Source organism: Sinocyclocheilus grahami, unplaced genomic scaffold (assembly GCF_001515645.1).
Source record: "Sinocyclocheilus grahami isolate Dianchi unplaced genomic scaffold, SAMN03320097.WGS_v1.1 scaffold393.1, whole genome shotgun sequence".
NCBI lineage: Eukaryota > Metazoa > Chordata > Actinopteri > Cypriniformes > Cyprinidae > Sinocyclocheilus > Sinocyclocheilus grahami.
The window spans coordinates 924,429-945,505 of NW_015505572.1; the positions used below are offsets into that span (position 1 = coordinate 924,429).

Consider the following 21,077-nt stretch of genomic DNA (forward strand, 5'->3'; position numbering starts at 1 on the left):
GTGGGTGTCTATATACTTTTTTTCCCCACTGTATGTATATATATATATATATATATATATATATATACACGGTATATACACAAACACTCCTTAATTCTTCGCAGATAAAAGTGCATTAACCTTTTATTCTTGTGAAACATTCAAATATAGTGTAGCCAAATATTTCAGTTCGTTCAACATTCAGATGAGCCCACTGTATGTATATATATATATATATATATATATATATATACACGGTATATACACAAACACTCCTTAATTCTTCGCAGATAAAAGTGCATTAACCTTTTATTCTTGTGAAACATTCAAATATAGTGTAGCCAAATATTTCAGTTCGTTCAACATTCAGATGAGCCATAATTTGGGTTCTCTTGAAATGCATCTGGGAAAAAAGTGACTTTTATGAGCATAAAATACTTCGGGCCATCAACTTGTTCCAAGGCAATTTCTCAGAAAGCTTAAGTATCATTTATAAAGCAGCAAAGAAGACTTTTAGACAGCTGCGTCGACTGTTTCATTTAGAGTTTACTTTGTGCCAAGCACAGAATTAAATGGAGAGAAATGGAGCGATCTAGGATCGGATTCATCAAAGCATTATGCAAAGCATCACATAAGCTTGTGCAAACGCGCTACAAAACAATGTGCCATAAAAAAAAGCAACAAAGGCATAAATACGTATGGTTGAATACAACTGGAAGGCATGACAGAATTTGCATGCTCATTTTGTTGGCCATGTGCTAAAACGATGCATTTAACCAAGTGTGCTTAACTTATTTAAATATTTAGCAGCAATCGGTTCCAGACAAATTTGATCATCAACTCTAAGTGGCAAGACTCAACTGAGATTATCAACGTCTAGATTGCAGTGGGACTGCAGAAAAGAAAAGGCATGTCCCGTTTGGACACAAACCCATCTGTGTCTGCTTAAAACGAACGTCTCGTATCTTTTGATAAATGCATGGCAGTGCAGGCTTGTAGTCAATTATCACAGCTAAAACAGTTACAAACTGTGAACTTGCAAATGCTAGAAACAGATAAGCTTTGTTTCAAAAGGGTCAAGGCCTTTTGTTTAAGTCCTTCATAGTAAAACCATTTAAGGTTGAGCTTTATATATGTGCCTTTTTGATTGTAATTCTCTGATTTGCCGACAATTTAAGAATACATTTGGTAAGCTAATCAGATTTGAGTTCATTTTAAACAACAAATATTAGTCAGTGGGCATAAGGGCCAAATAGCTTACTGAACTGAACTTACCACATACTCATTCTGCTTTTCGAAACAATCAAAGCTTATCCACAAAACAACTGAAAAGTTGCATTATACTGTGACTTTTTCTTGTTCATAAATAACAGTCCATCCTTGCGAGACAAAAGGGAGATGAGAACTGTCATGGCAACACACCTACCTCACGCCTGAATCATAACAGATGCTTGCGAAGTAGGTCAGCATAAGTGGGTCGCTAGCTGAGATTTTTCGAAAAATCTCTCCCTTTGATCAGAGATTGAAATAATCAAAGATGAGTAATACAGAAACAAATCATGGAAATAACTGGTGAAGATGATGGCATCTCATACATATGTAGAAAGGACACATGGCCTAATTAGCAGGAGAAGGAACTGGCTCTGCTGTGGCCGGCCGCCTCGCGGAGGCTTGGCTGGGGGCGGGTGTAGGTGTGGAGGCTGATGTGGGCATAGTTGTGGGCTTTGGGGAGGGCGTGGACAGGGTCGTGGTGGGAGCTGTGGTCGTAGCTGACGTGGAGGTAGCAGCTGAGACTAGGGGCTTGGGATCAGGAGTGTCACTTTGGGCGAGAGTGACGTTTGCGGGTGAAGCAGTCTTGTTGTAGTTAAGATTGAGAATGTGCTGCTGTAGGTGCCTGATCCAGTCCTCCTGTACGGAGAGAGGGCCGTGAAACTCCACGTCACAGAACCTAAAAGAAATGAATTACAAATAAATGACAATTGGCTCTGAGGACGTACACATTTACAGCTATTTTAAACATACTATCTAGATGCCAAAATGCACTAGGACAGTGGTTCTCAAACCTGTCCTGGAGTACCCCCACCCCTGCACATTTTGTATGTCTCCCTCATCTATCACACCTGATATAACTCATCAGCTCATTAGTGGAGACTGCAATACCTGAAGTGGGTGTGTCAGATATAGGAAGACATACAAAATTTGCAGTGCTAGGGGTGCATGGAGAGGTTTGAGAACCACTGCACTAGGACATAAATATTGCTTGGATAAACAATATGCTTCACATTTTAAGGCAACATAGACATGCTCCCATAACAAAGACTGTTCCAAAAGACACAGTTTTAGGCTGAAAAAATATATAAAATTTGAAATATTTTATGAGTTGAGAGAAATGCTGAATTATGTAATTATATATAATTTTATTTAGCAAAACATATCAATAAAAATAATATATAAATACAATTAATATAATAGCTCTAATAATAAATACCAATGATCACACTTTAAGGTCACTTTAATGTGTGCAATATTTATTTTTATGCTTAATAGTGCAAATATACCAACACGCTAACATTAACTGAGAGCTGAGTGATGTAAGAATACTGCTTGTTGCCACATGGAGTTGCTACAATTGTAGATAATGTCATTATAAATATATTTTACTAAACAGAGAAAAGTATCAAAACAAATATGTTAAAAAGTGGACTAGTCTATCCAGTATTTATGTGTATTATACATTCTTTATATTTATTGCCGTATCATGTTATTAGCTTAGCAACATGCTTGCTAACTGGAATTAGGCTACGTTTACACTAGTGAGTTTTTGTTTTAAAATGTATAACTTTTGCTATGGTATGCCTGTTGTTTACACTACTCCGGCATTTTCGATCCTCAAAAACTGAGACTTTCAAAAATGCAACAGACCCCATTTTCGTTTGAAAACTCAGAGGTTGGGTTTCAGTGTAAACTGAAAACTTTTAAAAACAATGGCGTGGCTGCCCACATTCGCACTACTGTAAACGTAGCCTTAGTTGCAAGTCGGGCCAGTGAGAAGTGCTGTTTGCGTAGCACATGGAATTTCCACCATTCTAGATTGTTCTAAAACAGAACACTTACAAGGTTCCTTTTTGGTTAGCATGCTAGTAGGCAGTCAAGATATCAAGGCAGCTCACTAGGTTATGGAACAGATCTAATATCCAAGTACAGAATATACACAACTCACCGGCACTTGAGTGAGTAAATTTTACCCACAAGTCTAACCAGTGGGGTGGAGGGGGGCTTTGGCACAAGGGCAGGAACGGTACTGGAGCGAGGCTTTGGGGGACCACTCTCTCCCTCACCTCCTTCAGCATGTGATGGGTGTTTAAGTGGCCGTCTCTCAAATCCTTAAGAGAAAGAAATTGGTAGCTTAGGTATAATTTTCCAGGCAGATAGAAGAAAAGGGATAGGAAGAGATCGAGGTGAAGATGTGCTCAGACCTCGTGGCAAACGCACGTTGAGTTCACTATGCGCCACCTGCGCATGTGGAAGTGCATTATTGGAATGATGATCTCCAGGCTGTGGAATAAGGCCATGCTGAGTGGAACTTCCACTCCTGCTTTTTGCGTCAGTTCCCCGTGATGACAACCCCCAGGAGCAACTGTTGACATCCCGTCCAATTGCTCTCTTTTGAGGCAAAGTGAGAGATGCCCATTTGGCCACAGCGGGCTTTTGGGAAACAGGAGTTGTAGAGTCAGAGTCACAGGATGGTAAGAGAGTGGAACTGCACCTCTGCAAAAGATTACAGCCATTTTAATTGATATTAAAAAGCAAGCTTTTCAAATTTTCACAGCAAGACACCACAGAATTGCAATGACTGGGCAGGGTAGTAAAGAATCACTAAATTGTTCCAGTTGCGTTCATACTTTCTTTTGGGCATAGCGGGCTCCTTGTGCATAACTTTGCTGCATCTCTGCTGCCTTTTGTGGACGGCTGCGTATCCAGGCACTCAGCGTCTCGATAGGCGAACCATTTACACACCACTCAGTCACGCCAAACTGTCGTAAATGTGCTCGAGCGTGACTGGCCAGTGCCTTCCGGTTCTCAAAGTAGAATCCACAGAGTTCACAACTGGCATCTGAAAAGGAAAAACAAAAAGATGAAGTCACATTGTTCTTGAGACTATTCGCACAACAAGGAAACCAATAAATATTGTGCCAAACATGCAAACAATGAGTAGTTCACAATAAGACCAGAAACATCTAAAGATTGGGTCAGTTTTAATATAATTTTTCACTTATAACCACTGACATGATTGAATCTATTTTAAGTATTGGAATTCTGAATTGGGGTCTTTTATTTATTTGAGAGTCATTCTTCTGCAAACATGGAAGCAACACAGGCAATGCACTACAAATAGTCTTCAAACATTGTCATGGAAAACAACCAAATAAGGAGTCAGGCAAAAATATAACCTTACCCATGTGGCCTACCACATGCTTCTCCACTGAGGCTTTACCCTTAAAGGAATAGTCCTGTGGGGGAGGCGAGAAGTTTTTAGATTGGATGAGCAGTGCTCTCTCTCCTGGCTGTCCCTCCTCCACCAGCACCTTCTTCTTCAGAGGAGGCACTCCAAAAATCTTCCCCACAGGTGAGGTGGAGGACAAGGCAACACTTCCCAGACCATGCTTATGAAGACGCGAGCCAGAGTGGAGCAGGTTAAGAGGTGACTTGCGGGACAGGGCAGAGGACTGATAGCCTGGACTGTTCAATGAAATCCCACCATCCTGACCCGGTTCCTCCTTTATTCCCAAGGCAACAGATGCAGGGGTAGTGCCTTGTCTCCTCATGACTTCCCACAGTGTGTCAATTGGCGAGCCGTTCACAGACCACTCTGTGATACCCATATGCCTTAAGTGAGAACGTGCGTGGCTTGAGAGGCCTTTGCGGTTTTCGAAGAATTCGCCACAGAATTCACAGCGAATATCACGGGAAGGTTCCTTCTCCTGAGTCATAACTGTAGGAGGAAAACAATAAAAAGACTACAGATTGATGTGGGAGGGATTCAGTCATCCATTAAGATCATTGAAAATGCTAAGTGTAAACAAACAAACATATATCACAGGTGTGAAAACAGAAAAACATACCCAAGTTGACTGGATAAACAGTATCTGAAGTGTTTAAACTGGAATGTAGTGGCTCTGGGTTGTAGCTTTCATTTACTCCCATGTCTGATCCTTTCATGGTAACCTCTACAATTTCAGGCTCTGGTTTCGGTTTAATCAGCTCTACGGTTGGGGAAGAACTGGTAGTAGATGTCAAAGGAGACATTTTGTGGGTAGCAGGCTGGTCATGGCTTGGAGTTTGGGCAAAATGGAAAGGCAGGCGCCCAAGCACATTACCTGGTGGGGAAGAGGACTGGACTGCGGTCCGAGGCAGTCCAGAACTCGGAGAAGAGGAGGGGGATTTGGGGGACTTCAGAGGTATGATAGACGGTAGGCCTCGACGGACTATAATCTCTTTTAGTGTGTCAATAGGTGAGCCATTCACAGACCATTCGGTGATCCCAAGTTGGCGCAGATGGGAGCGAGCATGACTGGAGAGGCCTTTGCGGTTCTCAAAAAGTTCTCCGCAGAATTCACAGCCCACGTCTTTCATCGGCTCTGGTAGAGAACAATTTATCAGACTTAAGTCAGTTTAGGTGTGTAAATTACCTTACATAATTGAGGATGTAAACAATAGACAATGACATGCAAAAACACATAAAAGTTGTTACCTATAGGAAAGGACATCACTTCCCCACTACTGAAACGAAGGACCTGTAACGAGGAGGGTTTCAGCTTCTTTGGGGGTGGGCCCAATAAGGGGTGGGTAGAAGAGGAGGTAGCTTTGGAGCCAATTGTTGTCCTCAAAGAAGAGGTTGCTGTTTTATATAGGACAGGGCTGGAGTGAAGAGATCTCTTAGGGGAAGTGGAAGTGGAGGGTAAGAGGGATGTCTTGCGGGACCTCAGGTCTTCTGGACCGTTTGAGAGAAAAGAATTTGCTCTGTGCTTAAAATCATCAGTCAAGATGAACCGATTGAGTAAGTCAATGGGGGAGCCCTTGGATTCTGAATACTCAATCCCAAAATGGCGCAAATGGGCACGAGCATGACTCGAGAGGCCTTTTCTTGTTTCAAACCACGCACCACACAACTTGCAAATAATGTCTTTAGAGTCCATGTCCATCGCTAGAAAGGAGTGTGAGAGGAACAGAAAAGTTAAAGAGATTGTAAAAAGGACAGACAATATACACGCAAAAAGACCAAATTGATGACCACAAGACAACAAAAACAAATCACAAACAACTTGTTGAAATTATTTATTAGTATTTAGTACATTAAATGCTTTCTTACTAAGATTCAATGGGGCATCCGACTCTTGCGGTGCCCAGAATGGTTTGTTCGGACTGGAGAGGTTTGTTGACTGGTTCTTTCCTAAGGTCTTATGCTCCTGGGATCGCAGTGGGGAAGACACGGGTAGGAGGGAAGAGATGGGAGCCTTTCTCAGCACTGGGGAAGGGGACCGAGACTTTACAAATGGAGAGGAAGGCAGGGAGCCAGCTGCAGAGTGAGTAGTTGGGGAAGAGGAAACTTTAATAGCGGAACCTGCAATAGAGAACGGGACAAGGGGCTTGGTGTCCAGCAGTCCTTCTTCAGTTTCAACATCTTTTGTGGGGCTAAGTATAGGAACAATAGGGGCATGGTGCTGGAGCTTCTTAGGAGATTCCACAGTAGGGGAGGTGCTAGTGAAGTGTGCATCAATGGAGCGTTCCTTAGTGATCTGGTAGAGGAGATCAATGGGTGCGCCACTGTTCTCTGACATGCCGATGCCGAGCTGGCGTAGGTGAGAGCGGGCATGGCTAGACAAACCACGACGTGTCTCAAAGGCAGCACCACAAAACTCACATTTCAACAGGTTAGAGCCTGGAAAACAGAGAAATGGTGATTCAGGACCTACCTTATGCATTTTGATAGATGGGACTTCAAACCAAATTTTTTCAGTTTATTCACTAAGCAGAGTTGAAATTCAGATGTTTTTAAAGGATTACTTCATCCATAAATTACCATTTCTGTCTATATTTACTCACTATTAGGTTATTCCTAACCCTTATGAATTTATGTGGAACACAAAAGATTAATTTTTAAAGAATATTCTCAGATTTTAAACATCACAACGTGTGTAAATGATGATGGAGCTTTGATTTTTGGGTGAGCTATTATTTTGAAAGTAGATTAAAAGACTAAAATTCATATTACCCATAGCGTCTGTCTCTTTGGATTCAGGGCTTTGTTCCTCAATAGAGAACAGGGTCTTTTCTCCTGGACTTGCGGCTAATTTATCTGTAACAGGCATTTGGGCCTCCTCTTCTCCCTCTTCCCCATCCTCTGCCTCCTCCCCATCTGTATATGCATAGACAGAGACAACGTTTTTTAATTCGCTAATTGTAGAGTCAAACCCACCAAGGTCTCAAATGAATGTTTCCTTTAAACAAACTGTAACTAGCTTTACCTTCATCTAATGCACAGAATAAATAAAATAAAAATATTTTTAATCAATTTATGCTCAATTACCTGGCCAGGTGATTCTGTAAGATTATCTGTTAAAAGACATCTGCTAAATATTTTCCTTATTATGGGGTCAGTAATTTATAAGGCACAAAATCATCACAAAATATATAGTTTGATGTCAATTTCAGCGAAAGAATTTGAACATAAATAATTTCAACCTTCTAATAGCCCTTAAAATTCACATAAATTATTTTCCTTTGAGATTATACACTGTACAATTTCCAATCATTTTGGTCCAAAAATGACATTACAGTCTCCCTATTCTTTTGCCATAAATGTAACAAATTAATCTGTGACTAAACAACTATTTCTACCTCTTTTTTTCTCTCTCTCTCAAGCACCATATTGCACAGAGAAAATGTTAAAAGGGGGAATAGCCCACCCCAGCCAGCACCCTGCTAAATCTTGTCCTGCACACAACTTTCACGGCTCTTTGATTGCAATTATTGGCAGCAATTAAACTTAATGACTGTGAGTTTTTAAAATGGACAAACTGGCGATAAAACTAGAAAAATAACTAGTGATGCGACTAACAGCAACCAAATAGATTATAAAACAACAGGTTTGTCTGACTTAAAGTTGTTTAATTTTGATTTCTCGAGACTAACTATTAGATGAACATACAGACTGATACTTTATTCACTCCAGAGGTAAATTCAGCAGGTCTACATTCAAGCAGCACACAGTGATTTTCTTTTGAAGCTCCTGCTGGTCTTGCTCTTCTCAGCATATTCAATATAATAAGCTGTGAACGCGTTCCTGCGGTGGGCGTTTCTGTTCTGTCATTTGATCTGTCCTAGACACAATTCTAGCAACATCAGCCCTTTTTCTGCTCAGACTGAAAATGAAAATTCACTGTAATGGCATACTCCATGAAATAACCAGACAATAAAGAGGGGAAAAAATACATTAAATGTAATATGTTAAACACGAAAATCTACCGTTTAATAACTTATTCAAGCGTAAAAGAAAACAAGTAGCACTGACATTTTCTTTTCAAAATGTTTTGTGAAAGTGCGAGGAAAAAAATAAATAACCAAGAAAAAAGAGCTGGCGCGCTCCATTTCAACATTTAAAAAAGCACCTCAAGTAAAATGGCGAAGACTCAGCCTAATTTCGAGAATGGCCTTTTCTTGTTTCAAACCACGCACCACACAACTTGCAAATAATGTCTTTAGAGTCCATGTCCATCGCTAGAAAGGAGTGTGAGAGGAACAGAAAAGTTAAAGAGATTGTAAAAAGGACAGACAATATACACGCAAAAAGACCAAATTGATGACCACAAGACAACAAAAACAAATCACAAACAACTTGTTGAAATTATTTATTAGTATTTAGTACATTAAATGCTTTCTTACTAAGATTCAATGGGGCATCCGACTCTTGCGGTGCCCAGAATGGTTTGTTCGGACTGGAGAGGTTTGTTGACTGGTTCTTTCCTAAGGTCTTATGCTCCTGGGATCGCAGTGGGGAAGACACGGGTAGGAGGGAAGAGATGGGAGCCTTTCTCAGCACTGGGGAAGGGGACCGAGACTTTACAAATGGAGAGGAAGGCAGGGAGCCAGCTGCAGAGTGAGTAGTTGGGGAAGAGGAAACTTTAATAGCGGAACCTGCAATAGAGAACGGGACAAGGGGCTTGGTGTCCAGCAGTCCTTCTTCAGTTTCAACATCTTTTGTGGGGCTAAGTATAGGAACAATAGGGGCATGGTGCTGGAGCTTCTTAGGAGATTCCACAGTAGGGGAGGTGCTAGTGAAGTGTGCATCAATGGAGCGTTCCTTAGTGATCTGGTAGAGGAGATCAATGGGTGCGCCACTGTTCTCTGACATGCCGATGCCGAGCTGGCGTAGGTGAGAGCGGGCATGGCTAGACAAACCACGACGTGTCTCAAAGGCAGCACCACAAAACTCACATTTCAACAGGTTAGAGCCTGGAAAACAGAGAAATGGTGATTCAGGACCTACCTTATGCATTTTGATAGATGGGACTTCAAACCAAATTTTTTCAGTTTATTCACTAAGCAGAGTTGAAATTCAGATGTTTTTAAAGGATTACTTCATCCATAAATTACCATTTCTGTCTATATTTACTCACTATTAGGTTATTCCTAACCCTTATGAATTTATGTGGAACACAAAAGATTAATTTTTAAAGAATATTCTCAGATTTTAAACATCACAACGTGTGTAAATGATGATGGAGCTTTGATTTTTGGGTGAGCTATTATTTTGAAAGTAGATTAAAAGACTAAAATTCATATTACCCATAGCGTCTGTCTCTTTGGATTCAGGGCTTTGTTCCTCAATAGAGAACAGGGTCTTTTCTCCTGGACTTGCGGCTAATTTATCTGTAACAGGCATTTGGGCCTCCTCTTCTCCCTCTTCCCCATCCTCTGCCTCCTCCCCATCTGTATATGCATAGACAGAGACAACGTTTTTTAATTCGCTAATTGTAGAGTCAAACCCACCAAGGTCTCAAATTAATGTTTCCTTTAAACAAACTGTAACTAGCTTTACCTTCATCTAATGCACAGAATAAATAAAATAAAAATATTTTTAATCAATTTATGCTCAATTACCTGGCCAGGTGAATCTGTAAGATTATCTGTTAAAATACATCTGCTAAATATTTTCCTTATTATGGGGTCAGTAATTTATAAGGCACAAAATCATCACAAAATATATAGTTTGATGTCAATTTCAGCGAAAGAATTTGAACATAAATAATTTCAACCTTCTAATAGCCCTTAAAATTCACATAAATTATTTTCCTTTGAGATTATACACTGTACAATTTCCAATCATTTTGGTCCAAAAATGACATTACAGTCTCCCTATTCTTTTGCCATAAATGTAACAAATTAATCTGTGACTAAACAACTATTTCTACCTCTTTTTTTCTCTCTCTCTCAAGCACCATATTGCACAGAGAAAATGTTAAAAGGGGGAATAGCCCACCCCAGCCAGCACCCTGCTAAATCTTGTCCTGCACACAACTTTCACGGCTCTTTGATTGCAATTATTGGCAGCAATTAAACTTAATGACTGTGAGTTTTTAAAATGGACAAACTGGCGATAAAACTAGAAAAATAACTAGTGATGCGACTAACAGCAACCAAATAGATTATAAAACAACAGGTTTGTCTGACTTAAAGTTGTTTAATTTTGATTTCTCGAGACTAACTATTAGATGAACATACAGACTGATACTTTATTCACTCCAGAGGTAAATTCAGCAGGTCTACATTCAAGCAGCACACAGTGATTTTCTTTTGAAGCTCCTGCTGGTCTTGCTCTTCTCAGCATATTCAATATAATAAGCTGTGAACGCGTTCCTGCGGTGGGCGTTTCTGTTCTGTCATTTGATCTGTCCTAGACACAATTCTAGCAACATCAGCCCTTTTTCTGCTCAGACTGAAAATGAAAATTCACTGTAATGGCATACTCCATGAAATAACCAGACAATAAAGAGGGGAAAAAATACATTAAATGTAATATGTTAAACACGAAAATCTACCGTTTAATAACTTATTCAAGCGTAAAAGAAAACAAGTAGCACTGACATTTTCTTTTCAAAATGTTTTGTGAAAGTGCGAGGAAAAAAATAAATAACCAAGAAAAAAGAGCTGGCGCGCTCCATTTCAACATTTAAAAAAGCACCTCAAGTAAAATGGCGAAGACTCAGCCTAATTTCGAGAATCATAAAGACAGGCTATGCATTGAAAAAAGAAGCCGTCATTTTGACAGGACATCAAAAACTGCCTTTATTAAGCACCTGAGCGCAACATGTCACATATTGTGACTTTTCAGATCGAAAACTGTTCAGGCAGCAGGGGAATGAGTCGCTTTCGTACGTGCACTCTGTAACTGGACCATTCCTGGCATCAGTGATTTAAAACGCACATCGGGTATGACAGGAGCTTAATTAAATGTTAACACGATTGCATGCCATGCAAGCTTTAAAAGTGGCGAAGCTCCGAGCATATGCATCTCTCACGCATCCCCATGCACGGCGTGGAAGTGCATGCACTCACCATTCAGCGGCTGCAGCGCATCGGACCTATTAACAGTCAGACAGTCAGACAATTTTTCCGCTATTGTTTGTGTCTGCGGGGAGATGGAAGCAGCCATTTTGCCCCGCACACATGCACCAAGGCACCAAGGCGTGACGAACCGAATAAAGGCGGAGACTAGGCAAAGTATTAAATGCCAGACATCAATTACATTAATGAAGATTGCATTAAGAAAGTGTTCTGCACCATACAAAAAGCTTTACAGCTGCTTTCACAACTCTGCCCCTGGCAGCATTACAAAAACCCCTAGGCATGCACAAGCTTTTGAGGTTTCCTTTAGTTTATTTTGAACTTCTGACCACAAAGCAGATCAGGTAAAGGCTATTTAATATAAAAGCAATAGCACGAGTAAGTAATACACACTTTGTATTGCCTTGTTAACCTTTGAAAAGCGAGTTAAAACATCTAAACATCAAGAAAAAAATAACCGAGAAACAAAAAAACAGAGATCAAAAGTGAAACCAGTCTGAGCCCACTCGAGATTTTGCATTTTTGCTAATCCAGTAGGCCTACAACCATTTCCAAAACCAATTATATTATGCCTTTCAATTTCATATATTTTTTTAAACAATACATTTTCTATATCCCCCTTTGCTTTGATAACAGCATGCACTAGCATGGACTCCACAAGTTTGTGTAATAGGTCCTTAAGTTATTATCCAGCATGACTTTACAAAGTTTCAAAGACCATCCTGTGCTTCAGTAGAATCAAAGAACATCTGACCATTTGTACAAAAAAGCTTGCATTTGAGTAGTGACAAAAATAATGCAGACTCTTAAATACTTCTTATATATGTGTGTGTGTGTGTGTATATATATATATATATACACACACACAGGTGCATCTCAATCAATTTGAACATTGAGTTCATAATCCATAATAACTCTTCCTCCAGTGAGTCAGTGTTCTGGTGTGAATCAGGAGAGAAATCTGCACAGATCAAGCAGCGTTTAAACAGCTCTAAACACATATGTGAGAGACAACAGATGGACTTTTTCACTGGAGGAAGCGCTATTATGGATTATGGACTCTATGGTATTTTAGTTAAAAATGTCTTTTATCAGCTGTTTGGACTCTCATTCTGACGGCACCCATTCACTGCAGAGCATCCATTGCTGAGACACTGATGCAATGCTACATTTCTACAAACTCATCTAAATCTTGGATTAAACATTCAGCAAATTTTCATTTTGAAGAACATTTTAATAATCTAAAGAACATTTTTCCACTATAAATAACCTTTTATCAAACGGAAAGTTTCCATGGATGGAACCATTAATGCCAGTAAAGAACCATTATTGTTAAAAGCGTTGAAAAAGGTTCTTTACAGTGGAAAAAGTTTCTTCAGCTTAATCAAATATTCTTCACACTGGGGAAAAATAGTTCTTTTAAGAACTGATCACTGAAAGGTTCTTTGTGGTGTAGCAAATTAGCTCAAAAGGGAAATATTTATAATTAATTATAACTGGTTATAATTACTAATAAATATGTAGATTAGATCTTAGAATTAACTGTAGCAGAATCAATATTACAATTATTTGATCTGTTCGTCCACCGAGCAGACAATATTATCATTTATCAATTCAAGGAAAGATTATTTTCCTGGCCAAGGAACAATAGCTTTCCTACTTTATGCAGTACTAGCAGTAATTTAGTATGTAGCAAGATTCAATGTTCAGTGACCCCGAATTGTGAGCAGCACACAGAGACAATAAATTGTGAATATAAGGGATTTAATAAATTAAACTATAGCTAACATACAACAAGACTAAGCAAAACACATACAGTATCTCACAGAAGTGAGTACACCCCTCACATTTTTGTAAATATTTTTATATCTTTTCATGTGACAACACTGAGGAAATGACACTTTGCTACAATGTAAAGTAGTGAGTGTACAGCTTGTATAACAGTGTAAATTTGCTGTCCCCTCAAAATAACTCAAACACACAGCCATTAATGTCTAAACCGCTGGCCACAAAGTGAGTACACCCCTAAGTGAAAATGTCTAAATCGGGCCCAAAGTGTCAATATTTTGTGTGGTCAGCATTATTTTCCAGCACTGCCTTAACCCTCTTGGGCATGGAGTTCACCAGAGCTCTGTGTGTTGAGTTATTTTGAGGGGACAGCAAATTTACACTGTTATACAAGCTGTACACTCACTACTTTACATTGTAGCAAAGTGTCATTTCTTCAGTGTTGTCACATGAAAAGATATAATAAAATATTTACAAAAATGTGAGGGGTGTACTCACTTCTGTGAGATACTGTATATATATATATATATATATATATTTATTTAATAAAAAAAAATTTGCAAGTAAGAACTATGATATGACTCGTGACTTAATTTTACAACGTTTTTGAAAAATCAAGCAGAAGTAAAACCCATCCACTTACCCTCTAGTTCACTTATATTGTGCTCTTCCTTCCAGTGGCTTTTTGGAGAGTCAGAAGAAAGAGTGGTGGGTTCTACTGTCATGTTCTCCTCATCCTTCATGTATTTCCTGCACTCTTGCTCCTCATCAGAGTTTTGCTCTTGACTTGACTGGAGAGTATGAGTGGGTGCAGTGGGTAGAACAAGATCTGGATGCTTGGCAAAAAGCTCTCGAAGAATATTAATGGGAGAAAGTGTGACTTCCCAGTTGGTGATGCCAAAGTCTCTGAGATGGGCTCGGGCATGACTGGAGAGACCAGCTCTGGTGTCAAAGCCGGCACTGCAGAATTCACATCTCATTACGCTGAAGGTCGACGGGTCAAAGTTGGCAACTAGAGGTAGCAATGGAGAGAAGAGCGTCAAAACAAGCCTTTGGTTCTGTGTAGCAGGCAATTAAACTTTAATGAGACATCAAGTTAATAAACATTAACAAGGTTACATTTACATTTACAAGCATCCTCACCTTTTTTCTTCTTTTTCTGGTAGGAGAATTTCTTCTCAATGGCATTGACCTCTTCCGGAGAGATAAAGTGCCTAACATTGTAACTGACACCCACTCTGTTCAGGTGACCCCTAACATGATTGGCTAGTCCAATGCCATTATGGAAATGATCTGGGCAATAAGGGCATTTTCTTTCCACACTCTTCATCAACCCCTCTCTATCATCATCTTCATCATCTTCCTCAGTTAATGCATCGATAAGACGACTAACAACATCCTCTTCATCTTCGTCATCATCAATATCATCATCATCCTCTAGTTTTGCAGCAACAAGTGTGTCTTCTCTGCTCTTCTCCTGACTATCAGATGTGTCTCCTTTTTTTAGTTTGGGTTCCTCCTCCTGTGGTTCAAGCTTTTTGCTGTTCTTTTTTGGCGAGGAGGAGTTGGCTTTGAGATCAGGATCACTGGCAGGTGGCTCCGTCTCTGGGGTGGGGTGGGGTTAATGTGGAGTGTTACAGTGTTCAACAGTTATAAAAAGAAAAATACAATCAAGACCAGTATTGCACAATTTAATGGTTAAATGCAAACAAAATGTATGTGGGATGCAATGATAATGGTGACAAGCTGAGTTAATGGAATAGTTGACCGAAATGGAAAGTCTGTTATCTTTTATTCACTCTCATGTTGTCCCAAACTTGAATGACATCCTACGAAACATGAAACAAGATATTTTGAAGAATGTCCATGCTACTTTTTTCTATACAACAAAAGTTGCTCCAAAAAAGTAAAAAGTGTTGTGAATGTCCGTCAGAATTTCTCCTTTTGTGTTCCATGGAAGAAAGATTGTCATATGGGATTGGAACATGATGGTAAGTAAATTATGACATAATTCTCATTTTTGGGCTCATTGTATATAAAAGGAACAGTTTGGCCTGGCTACTCTGCAACCGTTTAAGATTTCTGTGGCTCTGCTCATCACTCACCCATCACCCTGCTGCATGAGAGGGGAGTTTGGAGGTCAGAGCTGAGAGACTCTATGTGGATGAGGGGTAACTCGTTTCTTAGCTGGGCTTGCTGCCCCTTAAGCAACCACAGGCTCTCTGCTGCCCCTTGGAGGCTGGCTGAGAAGCTGCTCTTCAGCTGCAAGGCCAGGGCAGGTACCTCCACAGAGTCTGTAGGTGAAGGGACCAGGTTCAGACCAGGGTGAAACCTGGGATTTCCCCAAGTTTATGGCCAAGCATGACTCAAGTGAACTTCTAGAATTTCAAGGCTTGCCATTTGCCCTCCATTCAAGTATTAGTCCTTAATGACTATTGCCACTGACTGGGTTAACTGGGTTGTAGGAGGTTATTCTCCTACAATAAAAATTTAAGAAAGAAAGTCTGTACACCACCAACAGTGGCTAATAGTGAGCATCGGCCAATGGAACAGGAAGTAACACCTCACAATTATAACTGGCCAATGGAATGGGGAGAGTCACTACACTCCTTTAACCAGCGGTCACTCAAACAGGGAGTTGCACTACACAAATATTGGTTTAAGGATGGTTCTGGCACATTAAATCCAGGCATCACAATAACACAACAATACATGTAGTGCACACACACATATACATGCGTCACTACAAGACAAAAGACGTTACAGGTAATGTATTTATTCAGATTTTGCCTATATGAAACTGGAATTTTGAAAGCAAATTCTCATTGTTCTATTGAGGTGGTTAATAACAGTATTATTTCATGTGACAATGTTATAAAGAGATGGTGAGAAATTGATGAAAAATGCAGACCTTTCTGAAAATACATTAACAATTTAGTAGTAAATATATCATTAGTTGATTACATTTTTCAGCCTCTCTTTTTCAGTATGTAAATGTTGCACTGGTAAGTATAATGTATCTGAGCAACTTTTAGGGCATTCAAGTTGTATACAGTGTGTATATTACTGTTCTTTGAGCACTGAAGTCTTGCCATTGTTACCACCTTGCCAGTTTAGCTACAAGGCTACGCACTGACTTGTCTTGGTGTAATAACCTGTTATTGACTTACCTGTTTTGGAGTCTTGTTTTGGATCATGTTCTGGTTCTGGTGTTGGAATGTCTTCTTTCTGGCACTTATCTTCGGTCTGGTTTGAGATTTGGACTTGTTTTTTCATAACGGGAGTAAGGGTGGACTTAGGATCTAGTCTTGCACTCGCTCTTGTGCGCCCCAGTTTACCCCTCGCAGCCCGGACTGAGCGTTTATTCCCTATACTCTTGAATGCCACATCCTTATGCCGCGGAGCAGCCCTGGGATTTGGCAGAGATGACATGAGATGCTGAGGTTGTGGAACATTCTCTTCCACAGGATTATCCACAGTTGCCCTGGGCTCTTCTGTTTGTCTCAACTCCTCCGCAGGCTCTGTATTTTCATGCAGAGTTGTATTATCATGTTGCTCTGTGGCCTCTCCTGGGGTTGCAGAAGCACTTTGACAAGACAACGAACTAGAGTCCACCTGTGAAGTGCCACTTTCAGGCTGTGTTTCTTTAGATTTTTTGGATGCCCGGATGGGGTACCTCTTGTTGAGAGGTGATGTGACAAGAGTTGACGTAATATCTGCAGAGGACTGAACTTGTCCTTTCTTGCAGGACTTCTGTTGAAAGCGGGGTGAGGTTCGATAGACACCAGCTCTTGTTCGAGTGTTGTGTGTCTTGGCATGCTCAGCAAGTTCTTGAGGCAAATCAGAGCTAAAATTGCACTTAAGACACACAAACTGACTAACATCTGTTGACTCTTGGTAGGCTGGCTCTGATGCCTTACTGCAACTGGCTTGCTCTGCCACCTGCTTATCCCCCTCTTTTAATTTTCCAATCTCTTCAAGGATTTTCTGCCGTGACTCCTCATGGCATCGCTGATGATCTAGCAGGAGTACCTCGTCTACAAACTCCAGACCACACTCTATACATTCAAAAGCATTTTTATTAAGATGTCCACTCCTAGAGTCTTTTTCTCCACATTGCCATTTCTTCCCAGATCTACCAACCTGGCCATGCTCTTGCATGTGTTCAAGTAGATGGGTGCGTTTTTTGAAGTAAATGCAACATGCTACACATGTAAATATCTCTTGTGAGAGGTCTCCATCCAGTTGGTGCTCTACTACTGACCTCTGTCTTCCCTGTACCTTCTCTTCCTTTTCCTTTTTAAATTCAAACATCCCTTCCCCAACCTTTGTGGTTTTCTTACGCTCCTTTGCTCCAGAGGGTTTTTCTCTGGTCTTCCTGCCGGCTCCCATTGTGCTATGCCAAGTGTCTAAGCCAGAGAAAGGCCTCAATATGGCCCTCTTCTTTCTTCGGCGTTGAATGAAGGTGCAGTGTGCCCAAGGTCCAGGTGGTGGACTTTCTGGCTCAGAGTCTCCTGGGAAGGTGTATACATCTGGCTCTTTGGTGATCTTCTCTTCTCGCCCTCTACTATTAAGCATTTTCTGCTCATCTTTCTTGTCTTTTTGGCATCCCTCTTTTGGTGTAGTATCTGGTAGATGGCTCACTTTGTCTTGTTCCACTGCAAGTAAACAGCAAAAGGCTTTATTGACTTAAGTAGTTTTTTTTATATATATGACAGGGTGTTATTGACATGAATCAAAACATGCATTGAGGTACTTCAAGCTTTTTTTACGTTTTGCTGTACGTTTAGATAGGCTGTTGTCTGTAGTTTTCGTCTCCTTGTATGTAACATCTCCTTGATTCTCCACCTTCAGGGGGGCAGGTGGGATCTTCTCAAGAAATAAATGCTTGGTTTTCACAGGTTCTTGGCATGGATCAATGTCAAATCTGCAAGCATAAGGATAAAAATTGATGAATAGGTTACAGCTTAATATCTATTTCCATCAAACCCTTCAATGTAAAAAAAAAAACTTGATGAATGCACTTTTCTATAAACCTGTTTTTCCGAATGAGCATCTGTATCTCACCTGTCTTCTTGTTGTCCAGAGGTGGGACTTCCTGGGCTGTGAGCAGCCAGACCATGAGGGTTAGAAAAGTGCTGAAGTTCTTCCTCTGACATAAACCATTGGAATCCACACAGAAAGCAGTAGACTCACAGTTATATTTACAGCATGTAGACAAACCATTAACACTGTTCACAGAGAGACGAGTTTCACAGTACAAACACAGAATAGTTCTGAAACTTGCTGAATCATTGCAGATTCTCATTTCTAGTCGGTCTGAGTTTCTTACACTTTTAGTAAAAAAGGTACAAAAGCTTAAAGAGTGCATATTGCTACTTTTTTAAAAAGTACTGCCCCAGTGACAGCTTTTGTACCCTTTTTTTCTGAGTGTATGACTCAGGCATGCATTTTTCACTGATTTGAAAGTAAGAATGAACTAAAGAGACAATTACCGTCCAAGGTTTCTTTCTCCGAGTCCGAGTCCCATGTGAGAGATGAGGGGAAGGCTGAAGATCGCGGACTTCTCTGTACTTTACTACAATGCTCCAGTGTGGGGAAAAAGCATTTTGGACCATCTGAATCTCCATTTCCATCACCCTTCTCCATGTCATCACAATGCAATAACCCCCCCTGTGAGTTCAGAGGGTTGAAACAAGTCCAACATTACATAGTTCTGTTTAGGGAAGAAATAAAACGTTGCACGATTCTCACACAGATGTACACTGATTGTTAAAATATAGGAATCAAAAATGTATATAATCACTGTAAAATATAATTAAAAAGTATTAAACTGTATCAAAGCAATGTCTCCCACATAGTTTTTAAATTCATAGAGTAAAGGTCCTTGCACACTGAGTCTGAAATTTTCGTATGCGTTTTTTAAAGATTTTTTTGTCGTATTAGTCATCATTTCCTATCAAAATGCTTGTTACGGACGCGAAAACGCAGAAAATCGAACCTGATCCGATTTTATGACGGATGAATGTTTCGGAGGCAGTGTGTAAACATGATTGACACAACGTGAGGTCGTATTTATTTTTTAACGTGCGAAAAATTCGGACGAAAATTTTGGACTCTTTAAATTTTTGGAGTTTATTTTCTATTTTATAGTTATAGTATAGTTATAATGTTTATTTTCTATAAGCTACGTCTGTTTTCTTCTTTCATTGCAAAAGTGAATAAATTAATCCAAAAAGAAAAAGGGGAGTTAAATGCTGTGTCCCAAATTGCATACTATCCTTCCTGAATAATATTATTCCAAAATAGAATTAGTGTGTCTTAAATAAATGTTGAAATTAGTATCTACAGTACAAACACAAATAAAAAGTAACAAAACAAAAAAAACTACAAACATAGCGGATATAAATGCGTCATAATGCAAACACATGAGAGCGATTGGCACAACAGACCTGCGACTGGCAGATCAACATGCTGCTTCATTTATAATATGGAAGGAAATTAAACGAAACTTAATGTGGAGGATTTTAACTGTGAGAAGATGATTGACAGGGCAGTTTAAACAGATGCATGTAACTAAGTAACACAATTATGATGAACTAGTATGTCCCAAAGCTTGTCTACTACTACGCTACATACTCAAAAGTATGTATTTTTCTTCACAAAAAGAATACATATTTTTAGGGCACATTATAAGTAGGTGAACTGGTAGGTGCCTTGAGTATACCAGGAATGTGCAGCTGAGTAAGGAGGTGGATGTTGAAGGCAGTAGCCCTTGGCTGGACATCAGATCTTGGGGGTCCCTGGTCGAGAGATCCTCCTCAGGCTCCATGGTCCCCTGGTGCACTTGCTTGGGTGCAACTGCTGTCCACCTCTCCTGTCCTACATTATGAAGAGCAATTCCATTTCTGGACAAAAATACAAACAACTAAGATGCAATCTGACCTTATGCAAGCATAGACATGGACCTGAAGCCTCAAAAGTCAAATTATTATGGGGTCTTTAAAGAAAACCTCTAGATTAGAAGAAAACTTGCAAGATGTAAATAAACTCCAGAGGTTAATTTGGTGATTAATTAGCTATAGTGTTCTGTCCTATCCAACCTTTGAAAGAGCGCATTTTAATAACTAAAATCTTTGCGTTTAATTCCTGAGGAGTGTTACTCTGCTTGACCTATTTTATCGTGCCTCATTTCCTATGCTGATAATATCGAAGGAGGCCGTTTTTACTGGGGGGAAAAATATACCGGCTCCCGAAATAATGGGGCTCGTCTATGCAGTTTGCATGCGTTTGTAACTTGCGATGTCAAGACTGGACTATCAGCAAACGCCGTCCTTCTCCAGGAACACAATCTGTTAAACATCTCTCTGGATGTGTGCGGCGAGGATGGAATTGTGCAACACTCACGGAAAGCGGCCTGTCTTTGGAATCTTCTGCGTCCAATCACATCGCGCTCTCCATGTCTTATATGGATTCAAGTGGTACACACGCACTGACGCTTATAGAGCATGTGTGCGTTGCGCTTTATGCGTCCCGGAGCGTCGCTGCCTTCCCTCAGGAGCACCGGGAAAAGCATGTAGGTTTAGCAAACGCTGAAGACCGCCTTTTGCACTCTAAACACCGGACTCCATGTTGTTAGTTTCGGAGGGATGGTGACGTTGGTGGGGAGGGGAAAGGAGTTTGTG

The 21,077-nt window shown here is 40.2% G+C and overlaps 1 protein-coding gene across 3 annotated transcripts; it reads right to left on the reverse strand.

Moving 5' to 3' along the window:
- Positions 1–230: 230 nt before the first annotated feature.
- Positions 231–21,034, reverse strand: LOC107550265 (protein Wiz-like). 3 transcript variants are annotated; one of them, XM_016231515.1, is made up of 18 exons: positions 20,800–21,034; positions 20,120–20,274; positions 18,888–19,065; positions 18,460–18,544; positions 18,165–18,319; positions 16,563–18,050; positions 14,536–14,997; positions 14,036–14,404; positions 9,826–9,969; positions 8,923–9,492; positions 8,692–8,757; positions 5,732–6,118; positions 5,103–5,618; positions 4,436–4,972; positions 3,882–4,093; positions 3,456–3,747; positions 3,200–3,362; positions 231–1,927 (listed from the first exon to the last, which is right to left on the reverse strand). In XM_016231515.1, the coding sequence occupies exons 2-18, from the start codon at positions 20,222–20,224 to the stop codon at positions 1,597–1,599; spliced, it is 6,060 nt and encodes a 2,019-aa protein (XP_016087001.1). In that variant the 5' UTR covers positions 20,225–20,274; positions 20,800–21,034; the 3' UTR covers positions 231–1,596. The 3 variants fall into 3 exon arrangements, with proteins under 3 accessions (XP_016087001.1, XP_016087000.1, XP_016087002.1); XM_016231514.1 differs by having other exon boundaries at positions 20,120–20,300; XM_016231516.1 differs by lacking the exon at positions 8,692–8,757 and having other exon boundaries at positions 5,732–6,184; positions 20,120–20,300.
- Positions 21,035–21,077: the final 43 nt, after the last annotated feature.

Bases quoted from the DNA above. Each gene is read 5' to 3' on its own strand.
- LOC107550265 (XM_016231515.1), bottom strand. From the start codon at position 20,224: ATGGAGCCTGAGGAGGATCTCTCGACCAGGGACCCCCAAGATCTGATG. The intron at 18,545-18,887 runs GTAATTGTCTCT...GGTTTATGTCAG, and splicing joins GGAGAAAGAAACCTTGGACG to AGGAAGAACTTCAGCACTTT. The intron at 14,405-14,535 runs GTGAGGATGCTT...TGCTACCTCTAG, and splicing joins CCAGAAAAAGAAGAAAAAAG to TTGCCAACTTTGACCCGTCG.